The 12,953-nt window shown below is 41.2% G+C and overlaps 1 protein-coding gene across 40 annotated transcripts in view; it reads right to left on the bottom strand.

The window, feature by feature from the left end:
* CACNA1C (calcium voltage-gated channel subunit alpha1 C) overlaps nt 1-12,953 on the bottom strand; it is a 746,135-nt gene that overhangs the window by 103,951 nt on the left and 629,231 nt on the right. For all 40 annotated transcript variants that reach the window (XM_077871648.1, XM_077871650.1, XM_077871649.1 and 37 more), the window contains one exon: nt 2,943-3,075. In XM_077871648.1, coding sequence (XP_077727774.1) covers nt 2,943-3,075 — 133 coding nt within the window. The remainder of the gene's footprint in view (nt 1-2,942; nt 3,076-12,953) is intronic.

Raw genomic sequence — 12,953 nt, 5'->3', positions numbered from 1 at the left:
TTGTTAGTTTGGGGATGGGCTTTTTACCCGATGTCTTACTGCTGCTGGGTAATGACAACCACATTTTACCCCTCTCCATGCCCCTCACTGTGAGGCACATCTGCCCAGAACTTTTCAGTTCTAAAGCACTTTCATAGGCAGTAAGTTTTTGACATTTTGGTGGGTTACATCTGAGACTTTGGTGAATCCCCAAATTTTCATATACTTCTGTAACATTAACAACTGGCTTTTTTGGGGGGGACTTCTTTGTCACGTCATTAAAAAATCATTTTATAAGATTTTCATATTTTTATGTATAGGGAATGACAGAGCCACCCAGAGATGTGGATGGTGAGAAGCCAGCTAAACCTACATTCTGGCTAGGCAATTTGTTCCTGTGTAATAGCTTCAAGGCATGCCATTCAATTCTACACTTCAGCATAATTACAAAGAACTACATGTATGGACTTCTGAGCATTCACTGACAGTGCCACAAATGTTAGATCTTTGAATGCCAAGTGTGTCTTATACACTATCTCTTACTGGCAGCTTAGGAAGGGGATATGGTGTTATTATCTCCATTTTATAGATAAGAACACTGAAACCTGAGAAGGATAGGCTGGTCTAGAAAGACAGCTTGTAGAGTGGTGTGTGTGTGTGTGTGTGTGTGTGTGTGTGTGTGTGTGTGGTGGGGGTGGTGGGGGTGGGGGTGGTTTCAGGGCTTGAATCCAGGCTTTTAGACTTCTGTTCACAGCATTGTTGGTTGACTAAGTGCTCTGAGAGACCCAACTGCTGTGGAAGCAGCAAATCCTGGGAAGGGTAAACCCTTTGAGATAATTCTGGCTTCATTAGAGTTAGGAGGTTTGCAATGATTATCCCTTTCAAACTAACAAATCCACTGACCCAGGGTCTGTGTGATAGGCAGCCAAGAAAGATAGAGTTGGCTGAGGATAGATGCCAGTAGTAAAACTGCTATCAGGAAACTGAATTTCAAGCCAGATGTGAGGCAGGACACAGAAGCCTAGGACTGAGCCAACATCCTTTAGAAGCATCTTGAAGAAAGCTTCCCAATCTTAATTTAGATCCACAAGAATCTCACCAATTAAGATGATGTATTGAGGTCACAATCAAAGATCTTTAAGCATATAAGAGAGGATGGGCCACTAAGATGGTAAATCAGAAGAAACTACAAATAAGTGCTTTCGAACCCCCGCCCAAAGACTATGTATACTGGACATATCAGATAGAGAATGCAGACAGAATATTTAACAGAACAAATGATGAGCATGAAGATGATGAATCAACAAAGGAAGTAGTATATATAGACAGATGGATCTGGAAAATCAAGCATCAAATGGAACTGTTTGAAAGAAAAAAGAGTAAGTTGATATAAAAGGTTTAGGGCACCTGGGAGGCTCAATGGTTGAGCATCTGCCTTTGATTCAGGTCATGATCCCAGGGTCCCGGGATCAAGTCCCACATCAGACTCCCCGCAGGGAGCCTTCTTCTCCCTCTGTCTATGGCTCTGCCTCTCTCCGTGTGTCTCTCATGAATAAATAAATAAAATATTTTAAAAAATTGGTTTAAACAGTAACATAGACAAAGTTGAAGAGAGAATGAAGAAATTGGAAGATATATCTGAAGAAACTACCCTGAATACCAAAAGAGAGACAAAGAGGTGAAAGATTTGCAAGACACAGTAGGAGATAGGAGGACAGAATGAGAAGGTCTGACATATATTTAATTGGAGTGCCAGAAGGAAGGATTAGAGAGAAAGAGATTATGGATGCAACATTTCAGGAATTAGAAATTCTTTTTCTAATTTTTACTGTTGTTCAAGAACCAGAGAAAAAGATAAATCCATAACATCCCATGCAGGATAAATGGAAAGAAAAGAATATTTAGATACGTAGTAGCAAACCTAAACAACACCAAGGCAACAGAAGATGTTCAGATCAGCTGATGATAAGGGGCAGATTATCTATAAAAGAATGATAGTAGGAATGGAACAGTACAGTCTAATATTATGTTGAACTGAGACACAAACTCTATTGACCTAAAATTGTGTACATAGCAAAACTATCTTCCAAGAACAAGAAATGAAAACAATTAGAGATAAACAAAGGCCAAATGACTCTATCATAAGGAACACTAGGGGCTTCTAAAAAATGTGTTTAGAAAGAAAGAAAATGATGGCAGAATGATGGACTGAGATGTACAAGAAAAATGATGAATAAGTAAAATGGCAAGTTGTATATTTGTATCCAAATCTAGGGCAGCCCCGGTGGCGCAGTGGTTTAGCGCCACCTGCAGCCCAGGGCGTGATCCTGGAGACCCTGGATCGAGTCCCAAGTCAGGCTCTCTTCATGGAGCCTGCTCCTCCCTCTGCCTGTGTCTCTGCCTCTCTCTCTCTCTCTCTCTGTGTGTCTCTATGAATGAATAAATAAAATCTTAAAGAAAAAAAAAAGAACTTAAATCTCTAAAAAAATCCAAATCTACATTGCCTATTAATAATAATAATAATAATGATAATGATGATAATATCTAACTTGTTAAGTTAAAAATAAAGATCAAGCCTAAAATACCAAGCAATAAGAACATGTAAGGTAGCGGGGCTGAGGGGAGTTAAAATAGTAAAAGCTCCTTCTATTTTGCAGGAGGAGGTTTAGGATATTGCTTAACTTTAGACTTTGTTAAGTTAAATAGACTTAGTGGATCACCAAGGGTAATCACCAAAAGACTACAGAAATAGTTTACACCTGTCAAAAAATGGAGGGAAAAACAGACATTGGTCTACTGATTTGGAATCCAGGATACTTTTCCCTAAATCAGTGCCTGTTTACACAAGTTGTTGGGATCTGGGAAAGTCCCAGGTTCCACTCAGAGATTGGAAGATGCTGGCATCTGCTGTGCTTGTGGCATGGAGAGAGCAGAGTCCCACCTTCCCCACCATTCATACACACCTGTTGTTGGGGCTGAAGATGAAAAACGCACTGGCTTCTGGCATGGGCACTGCCTTTTCCTTAAGGTGCAGCTCAGAGAGTGGTCGTGGGCGGGGGCCCACAGGCATCTCAGGCTCCTCCTCATCCTCTTCTCCTGTAAGAAAACAAAGCGCACCATTCTAAATAATTCCAGCATTCCCATGAGGTTTTACCACTGTGCTGCCTACTTCCAGATACCTTCCTACTGACCAGAATCAAGACATCATTTGCATCTCTAAAAATGAGGGGTATCAATTAAGACACTGAGCTCTCTCCCTGTAAGTGTTAGAATCTTTGTTAGAGAGACTTTTCTGGCAGGAGATGACAAGGGGGGCTATAAGTAGGGTGACTAGTTCAATCCCAGTTTGCCAAGGACTGTCCTGGTTTCTAAACTGAAATTCCCACACCCAGGGGGCTCCTCAGTCCCATGCAGATTCTGATGGTTGGTCATCCTAGTTGTAAAGCACTAGGAAATGTGATCAGGTAAGATTAGGGCATTGCCAGGTGTACTTGTCCATCTAGGCTGTAGGTAGGGGAATGGGTATGGCTCATAAGCCCTCCAAGCAACCCCATCCTTGAAGGTTCTAGGAGTTTAAAATTAGCACTCCCATTCCCCCAAAATGGTCACATTTACTGTGGACCAAAGGCCAATGGGTTACTCCTTTGCTTGCGAGGTCATTCCTTGTGGTAGGAAACTACTGCATATCCTGTTCTGATCAAATGCATTAAAAAATGTTTGGAAAGGGAATGGGAATGAGAGCATGGGCTCTCCAGCCCATGCCTTGATCCAAATATCAGCTCTGTTTCTTTCTGGTATGTAGTCTCTCTGTGTCTCAGTTTCCCCATCTGTAAATAGGCTAATAGTACACGCACACCTCAGAGTGGCACCTGGCATATAGCAAGTGCTATATAAACGTTAGCTGTTGTTGTTATGATCTCTACCCATGGGAAAGACAGCCTGTAAAGTAGTGCTTAGCATCTTTCTCAGTCTGACCTCTGTCTGCTCTTATTCCCTGACAGATTTTCCACTCACAAACTGTTTTCTGAAGGCTCATGGTAGTGGGTTGAATAATGTGCCCCGCAAATTCATGTCTAGCTGGAACTTCAGAATGTGACCTTACTTTGGAAACAGTGCCTTTGCAGATATAGAGTCATGATGAAGTCATACTGGAGTGGGATGGGCCCTAAATCCAAGGACTGTTGTCCTTATAAGGAGACCTAGAGACACACATGTGAAGACAGAGGCAGTGATGGGAGTGATAAGGCTGAAAGCCAAGGAATGCCAAGGACTGCTGGCCACCAGCAGAGATGGGAAAGAGGCGAGAGAGGGTGCTCTCTGGAGCCAGATAAGGGAAGATGGTCATGCCAACACCTGATTTCAGACTTGTAGGCTCCACACTGTGAGAAAATAAATGTTTGCTGTTTTAAGCCATATAGGTCATGGTAATTTGTTATGAAAGCCTCAGGAAATGAATACAGTTGCCATGTGCTTTCTCCTTTCCTTTCCTCATGCTGTCTCCGTATTTCAACTGCCCTCATCTCCCTCTCCACAGAACTAGAAGGACTCCCATGATAGTCAGCATCATTCATCTGGCTCTATCCTCTATCTGGGCTCTTAAGAATGACCTTCCTGTGATCCCAGAGCCCTGTTGGCCTCCTCCATTCATTGGCACTTAGGACAAAATAGCTTGAATGCCTGATTTTACGTGTACCTGTTCCATCTCTTGATGTGCTGAGAGAGACACTGTGGAGAGAGACACTATGCCCTGCACTCATTTCCCTTATTTTTTGGTGATGATTACACTTTCACACCAGTATTTACTTTATAAGGAAGGGATTTTGTAAAAGAAGAAGGTCAGGTGAAAACCAGCTGTTGGAAGTTTATCTCTTGGACCAGCTATGTCTCTCCATGCTCTCTCTTCTTCTGGTTAAAATGAAGGTAGGTAGTGCAGAGAAAAAAAAAATGCGATATAGAAAGTGTTTCTTTATCAAAGCAAGAGGCATTTAGAGACCCAAGGCTTTTTTGGAGGACCAGCAGAATACAGGCATAAATCAGTTTTTCCCTTCATATTTTTAGCAGGAGAGAGGTGTGAGATGAAAAATTGTTGTCAGGCCACAGGTTGAAGCTTTCTAACAAAAGCCTGGTAGGTAAAAGAAAGGCAGAGTCCCTAGTGAAGCAAAATATATAAAACTGGAGTTGGCCTAAATCACAATATCTTAAATTCCTGCCCAACTGTTTGTATTCTTTTCACTTTTGCTCTCAATGACCCAACACTTTCTTATTAATGATAATTTGGTAACAGGTATTTCAGTACTTATTTTAATCATGCATGTTCATAGAAAAACATATTTACTAGCTTTGTGGTTTTCTGAGTTCCTGGTGAAGAGTTTTGCATGCTCTTTCATCAGCAATAGCCTGCCTCTCTGTTTATGAAGCTCTACCCAGATTTGCATTCCTGGGAGAAGCAAGTCAGTTGATCCATTCAGACACAAGCCAGCTGAATTCCAGGCATAATGCTTAAGGAAACCACTTTTAAAGGACAAATCCAAATTTGTAAAGGGCCAGAAATCTGACAGCTGTCACCCTTCACATGTATGATATAGAAGGAGGGAGGCTGACAGAATAAGAAAAATCAGGTAAAGTTCTGTTTCGGGGGTTGGCAACTGACCCACCTAGACTCCTGCAACCAGATGCCAGTGGAATCCCTTGGGAATCTTTATTTCTCATCTCCATTCTCAGAGGTTTTGAAAAGCGTGGTCAGGAAGATATTGCTGCACTTTGGAGGCACTGCTGCTTTCCAGATGGCAGGCATCAGTGCTCAAAAGTAAAACCATGGTGCAGCCAGATGCCCCACTCTGGGTTCTTGCTGATCCTTGCCCCCACCCCATTTGATACTCATTTTCAGCTCTGTGATTTTGTTCATGGCAGATTCAGATAATATTATTTCTAACACCTAGTGCCTACAGCATACTGAACACAAAGCTGTGGTTCCTGCCCTCAAGGGACTCAGAATCTTTAGCGTGGTCCCAGAGTTCAAAGGCATGATTGGTAAGACCACCTGCCCCAAAGTGAGCTGTGTGGGTGGAGATCCAAGAGAGAAGGCTGAGGATGCACCTGCTGCTGCACTGGACATGTTCTCTGCTGGCTCAGCTCTGAAACCTCATCTCCTTCCATTGTTCATTCTCTCTCCCAGGCTTCTGGGCCACTAGCGAGTCCTAAAAAATATACCCCAAGTTCCACCAATTCTCTGTATCTCCAGCACCACTGCCCTGGCCCAAGAGGCCACCACCACACACGGGACCCTACTAATATCCTCACTGCCTCCAATTCTTCCTTTGACCATATATTGCCTCTTCATGAGGCACAGTCTTCTAAAGGTAATTCAGACACCGGATTATATCTTCCTCTGAGAACCCTGGGTGATTCTCCATTGCCTCAGCTCAGAACCAAACCTCTTGGGTGGCCTTTCAGGTACTGCCCCACTTGCTCCTGCCTAGTCCCTGTCCAACCCCTACCTTTCCCCTTCATTCACTTTGCTCCATGCACACAGGCCTCTTTGGATTCCTCCACAGATCATTCTGCCCAAGAGATTCAGCATTTGCTAGCTCTCCACCTAGAAAGCAGTTTCCTCTGACTCATTCAGATTTCAGTCTGAATGTGTCTCCTTAAAGAGACCTTCACGGATCACACAGCCATAGCAGCCCCACACCACTGAGGAGCTCCCTAACATAGCCATTGGCTTCATTATCTCCTTGCTGCTTACTGCTACCTGATATTATTTTTTTAGTTGGCCTCCTTTCTTGCTCATTGCCTGTGTCGCCACTGAAATGTAAGCTCCAGGAGAGCAGCAGCCTTCTCTGTCTTGTATCCCCAGTGCCAGGCACACAGTAGGAGCTTCATAGGTAGTTTTTTTTTTTCATTATATCTGTGGCAGAGAGTATTACCTCTGGTTCTTTCTTTTGTTGTAAATTCCTTTTTCTAGTCTTTTTGTCCAGTGAAGAATGACTGTACAAGTGTGCAGAGTCAAAAATGTCAACGATGACCCAAACAAAATACAGACTAGACAATTCTGAATAGTTCAGGAACCAGAAAATGATAGAAAAAATAGAAAGAAAAAGAAAAGAAAAATGAGAGAGAGAGAGAGAGAGAGAGAGAAAGAATGGGGGGTGGTGGAATGGGTGGTAATGAGAGAATATAATCTCACAGAGTGGATAAAACAGGGTGATCCACTTGATCCTGAGTGTATTTTGTTCTGTGTTAAAAGATACTAAATTCCGGGATCCCTGGGTGGCACAGCGGTTTGGCGCCTGCCTTTGGCCCAGGGCGCGATCCTGGAGACCCGGGATCGAATCCCAAATCGGGCTCCCGGTGCATGGAGCCTGCTTCTCCCTCGGCCTGTGTCTCTGCCTCTCTCTCTCTCTCTCTGTGACTATCATAAATAAATAAAAATTGAAAAAAAAATTAAAAAAAAAAAGATACAAAATTCCAATGGTATAAAAAAGAAAAATTTATATATATATAACATATATACACATATATTTACAAAAATAAAATTGAATACAGATAAAGGAAGTCAAAAATGAAGAATATATTTATAACATGTAATTGTAAAATTAAAAAAAATTTAATATATTTTTTATTGGAGTTCGATTTGCAACATATAGCATAACACCCAGTGCTCATCCCATCAAGTGCTCCCCTCAGTGCCCATCACCCAATCACCCCCAATCCCCCACCACCTTCCCTTCCACTATCCCTTGTTCGTTTCCCAGAGTTAGGAGTCTCTCATGTTCTGTCACCCTCACTGATATTTTCACTTATTTTCTCTCCTTTCCCCTTTATTCTCTTTGACTATTTTTTATATTCTCCAAATGAATGAGAACATATAATGTTTGTCCTTCTTTGATTGACTTACTTCGCTCAGCATACTACCCTCCAGTTCCATCCACATCGAAGCAAATGGTGGGTATTTGTCGTTTCTAATGGCTGAGGAATAGCCCGTTGTATACATAAACCACATCTTTATCCATTCATCCTTCGATGGACACCGAGGCTCCTTCCACAGTTTGGCTATTGTGGACATTGCTGCTATGAACATTGGGGTGCAGGTGTCCCGGCGTTTCATTGCATCTGTATCTTTGGGGTAAATCCCCAGTAGTGCAATTGCTGGGTCATAGGGTAGCTCTGTTTTAACTCTTTGAGGAACCTCCACACAGTTTTCCAGAGTGGCTGCACCAGTTCACATCCTCCCCCAACAGTAAAAGAGGGTTCCCCTGTCTCCACATCCTCTCCATCATTTGTTGTTTCCTGCCTTGTTAATGTTCCCCATTCTCACTGGTGTGAGGTGGTAACTCATTGTGGTTTTGATTTGTATTTCCCTGATGGCAAGTGATGCAGAGCATTTTCTCATGTGCATGTTGGCCATGTCTATGTCTTCCTCTGTGAGATTTCTGTTCATGTCTTTTGCCCATTTCATGATTGGATTGTTTGTTTCTTTGGTGTTGAGTTTAATAAGTTCTTTATAGATATGGGAAAATAGCCCTTTATCTGAAAGGTCATTTGCAAATATCTTCTCCCATTCTTTAGTTTGTCTTTTAGTTTTGTTGACTGTATCCTTTGCTGTGCAAAAGCTTCTTATCTTGATGAAGTCCCAACAGTTCATTTTGCTGCTATGAACATTGGGGTGCAGGTGTCCCAGTGTTTCACTGCATCTGTATCTTTGGGGTAAATCCGGAGCAGTGCAACTGCTAGCTTGTAAGGCAGTTCTACTTTTAACTCTTTGAGGAACCTCCACACAGTTTTCCAGGTTGGGCTGTACCAGTTCACATTCCCACCAACAGTGCAAGAGGGTTCCCCTGTCTCCACATCCTCTCCAACATTTGTTGTTTCCTGCCTTGTTAATTTTCCCCATTCTCACTGGTGTGAGGTGGGATCTCATTGTGGTTTTGATGTGTATTTCCCTGATAGCAAATGATGCGGAGCATTTTCTCATGTGCTCGTTGGCCATGTCTATGTTTTCTTTGGTGAAATTTCTGTTCATGTCTTTTGCCCATTTATGATTAGATTATTTGTTTCTTGGGTGTTGAGTTTAATAAATTCTTTATAGATTTTGGATACTAGCCCTTTATCTGATATGTCATTTGCGATATCTTCTCCCATTCTGTAGGTTGTCTTTTTTTTGTCAGTTTTGTTGACTGTTTCTTTTGCTGTGCAGAAGCTTTTTATCTTGATTAAGTCCCAATAGTTTTGCTTTTGTTTCCCTTGCCTTCATAGATGTCTCTTGCAAGAAGTTACCGTGGCCAAGTTCAAAAAGGGTGTTGCCTGTGTTCTCCTCTAGGATTTTGATGGATTCTTGTCTCACATTTAGATCTTTCATCCATTTGAGTTTATCTTTGTGTGTGGTGCAAGAGAATGATCTAGTTTCATTCTTCTGCACGTGGCTGTCCAATTTTCCCAGCACCATTTATTGAAGAGACTGTCCTTTTTCCAGTGGATAGTCTTTCCTGCTTTGTGGAATATTAGTTGACCATAGAGTTGATGCCCCATTTCTGGGTTCTCTATTCTGTTCCATTGACCTATGGGTCTGTTTTTGTGCCAATACCACACTGTCTTGATGATCACAGCTTTGTAGTACAACTTGAAATCCGGCATTGTGATGCCCCCGGCTCTGGTTTTCTTTTTCAATACTCCCCTGGCTATTTGGGGTCTTTTCTGATTCCACACAAATCTTAAGATGATTTGTTCCAACTCTCTGAAGAAAGTCCATGGTATTTTGATAGGGATTGCATTAAATGTGTAAATTGCCCTAGGTAGCATTGACATTTTCACAATATTAATTCTTCCAGTCCATGAGCATGGAATATTTTTCCATCTCAATTTCTTTCAGAAGCGTTCTGTAGTTTTTAGGGTATAGATCCTTTACCGCTTTGGTTAGGTTTATTTCTAGGTATCTTATGCAATTGTAATTGGGATTGAATTCTTAATTTCCCTTTCTTCAGTTTCATTGTTAGTGTATAGAAATGCCACTGATTTCTGGGCATTGATTTTGTATCCTGCCACACTGCCAAATTGCTGTACGAGTTCTAGCAATCTTGGGGTGGAGTGTTTTGGATTTTCTATATACAGTATCATGTCATCCGCAAAGAGGGAGAGTTTGACTTCCTTTTTGCCAATTTGAATGTCTTTTATTTCTTTTTGTTGCCTGATTGCTGAGGCTAGGACTTCTAGTACTATGTTGAATAGCAGTGGTGAGAGTGGACATCCCTGTCGTGTTCCTGATCTTAGGGGAAAGGCTCTCAGTGTTTCCCCCTTGAGAATGATATTTGCTGTGGGCTTTTCGTAGACAGCTTTTAAGATGCTGAGGAAAGTTCCCTCTATCCCTACACTCTGAAGAGTTTTGATCAGGAATGGATGCTGTATTTTGTCAAATGCTTTCTCTGCATCTATTGAGAGGATCATATGGTTCTTGTTTTTTCTCTTGTTGATATGATCTATCACAGTGATTGTTTTACGAGTGTTGAACCAGCCTTGCATCTCGGGGATAAATCCCACTTGGTCATGGTGAATAATCTTCTTAATGTACTGTTGGATCCTATTGGCTAGTATATTGTTGAGAATTTTTGCATGTGTGTTCATCAGGGATATTGGTCTGTAATTCTCCTTTTTGATGGAGTCTTTGTCTGGTTTTGGAATTAAGGTGATGCTGGCTTCATAAAATGAGTTTGGAAGTATTGCATCCCTTTCTACCTTTCTGAACAGCTTTAGTAGAAGGTATTGTTTCTTCTTTAAATGTTTGATAGAATTCCCCTGGGAAGCCATCTGGCCCTGGACTTTTGTGTCTTGGGAGGTTTTTGATGACTGCTTCAATTTCTTCCCTGGTTATTGGCCCATTCAGGTTTTCTATTTCTTTCTGTTCCAGTTTTGGTAATTTATGGTTTTACAGAAATGCATCCATTTCTTCTAGATTGCCTAATTCATTGGCGTAGAGCTGCTTATAATACATTTTTAAGATCTTTTGTGTTTCCTTGGTATTAGTTGTGATCTCTCCTTTTTCATTCGTGATTTTATTAATTAGAGTCTTTTCTCTTTTGTTTTTAATAAGGCTGGCCAATGGTTTATCTGTCTTGTCAATTCTTTCAAGGAACCAACTCCTGGTTTTGTTTATCTTTTCTACAGTTCTTCTGTCTCTATTTCATTGAGGTCTGCTCAAATCTTTATTATCTCTCTTCTTCTGCTGGGTGTAGTTTTATTTGCTGTTCTTTCTCCAGTCCCTTTAGGTGCAAGCTTAGCTTGTGTATTTGGGTTTTTCCAATTTTTTTGAGGATGCTTGTATTGCAATGTATTTCCCTCTGAGGACTGCTGTTGCTGTATCCCAAAGATTTTGAACAGTTGTATCTTCATTCTCATTAGTTTCCATGAATCTTTTTAATTCTTCTCTAATTTCCTGGTTGACCCTTTCATCTTTTAGCAGGATGGTCTTTAACCTCCACGTGTTTGAGTTTCTACCAAATTTCCTCTTGTGATTGAGTTCAAGTTTCAAAGCATTATGGTCTGAAAATATGCAGGGGACAACCCCAATATTTTGGTATCGGTTGAGACCTCATTTGTGACCCAGTATGTGGTCTATTCTGGAGAAAGTTCCATGTGCACTTGAGAAGAATGTGTATTCAGTTGCATTTCGATGTAAAGTTCTGTAAATATCTGTGAAATCCATCTGGTCCAGTGTATCATTTAAAGTTCTTGTTTCTTTGGAGATGTTGTTCTTAGAAGATCTGTCATTTGCAGAAAGTGCCGTGTTGAAGTCTCCCAGTATTAGTGTATTATTATCTAGGTATGTCTTTACTTTGGTTATTAATTGATTGATATAGTTGGCAGCGCCCACATTAGGGGCATGAATATTCATGATTGTTAGGTCCTCTTGTTGGATAGATCCTTTAAGTATGGTATGGTGTCCGTCTTAATCTCTTACTACAGTCATTCTCTAAAGTCTAAACTTTAATTTATCTGATATAAGGATGGCTACCTCTGCTTTCTTTTGAAGACCGTTGGAATGGTAAATGGTTCTCCAACCTTTCATTTTCAGGCTGTAGGTGTCCTTAGGTCTAAAATGAGTCTCTTGTAGACAGCAAATAGATGGGTCCTGCTTTTTTATTCAGTCTGACACCCTGCATCTTTTGATGGGATCATTTAGCCCATTCATGTTCAGAGTTACTATTGAAAGATATAAATTTAGTGTCATCATAATACCTATTCAGTCCCTGTCTTTGTGGATTAATTCTTTGGGCGTCCTCTTTCTTTTACAGAGTCCCGCTTAGTATCTCTTGCAGAGCTGGTTTGGTGGTCACATATTCTTTCAGTTTCTGCCTATCTTGGAAGTTCTTTATGTCTCTTTCTATTCTGAATGAGAGCCTTGCTGGATAAAGTATTCTTGGGTGCAGGTCCTTCTCATTTAGGACCCTGAATATATCCTGCCAGCCCTTTCTGGCCTGCCAGGTCTCTGGAGAGGTCTGCTGTTAATCTAATATTCTTCCCCATATAAGTTAGGGATCTCTTGTCTCTTGATGCTTTAAAGATTTTCTCTTTATCTTTGGAATTTGCAAGTTTCATTATTAAATGTCAAGGTGTTGAATGGTTTTATTGATTTTAGGGGGGGACCTCTCTATCTTCTGGATCTGAATTCCTGTTGCCCTCCTCAAATTAGGGAAGTCTCAGCTATGATTTGTTCAAATATGCTTTCTGGTCCTCTGTCCCTCTCGGCGCCCTCTGGAACCCCAATTAAACGTAGATTTTTCCTTCTGAGGCTGTCATTTATTTCCCTTAACCTTTCATCATGGTCTTTTAATTGTTTTTCTCTTTTTTCCTCAGCTTCCTTCCTTGCCATCAACTTGTCTTCTATGTCACTCATTCTTTCTTCTACCTCATTAACCCTTGTCCTTAGGACCTCCAGTTTGGATTACATCTCATTTAATTGATTTTTAAAATCTGCCTGATTA

Source organism: Canis aureus, chromosome 25, assembly GCF_053574225.1.
Source record: "Canis aureus isolate CA01 chromosome 25, VMU_Caureus_v.1.0, whole genome shotgun sequence".
NCBI classification, from domain to species: domain Eukaryota; kingdom Metazoa; phylum Chordata; class Mammalia; order Carnivora; family Canidae; genus Canis; species Canis aureus.
Note: the sequence above shows the minus strand (reverse complement) of the source record. Positions and strands in the feature narration are given on the sequence as shown.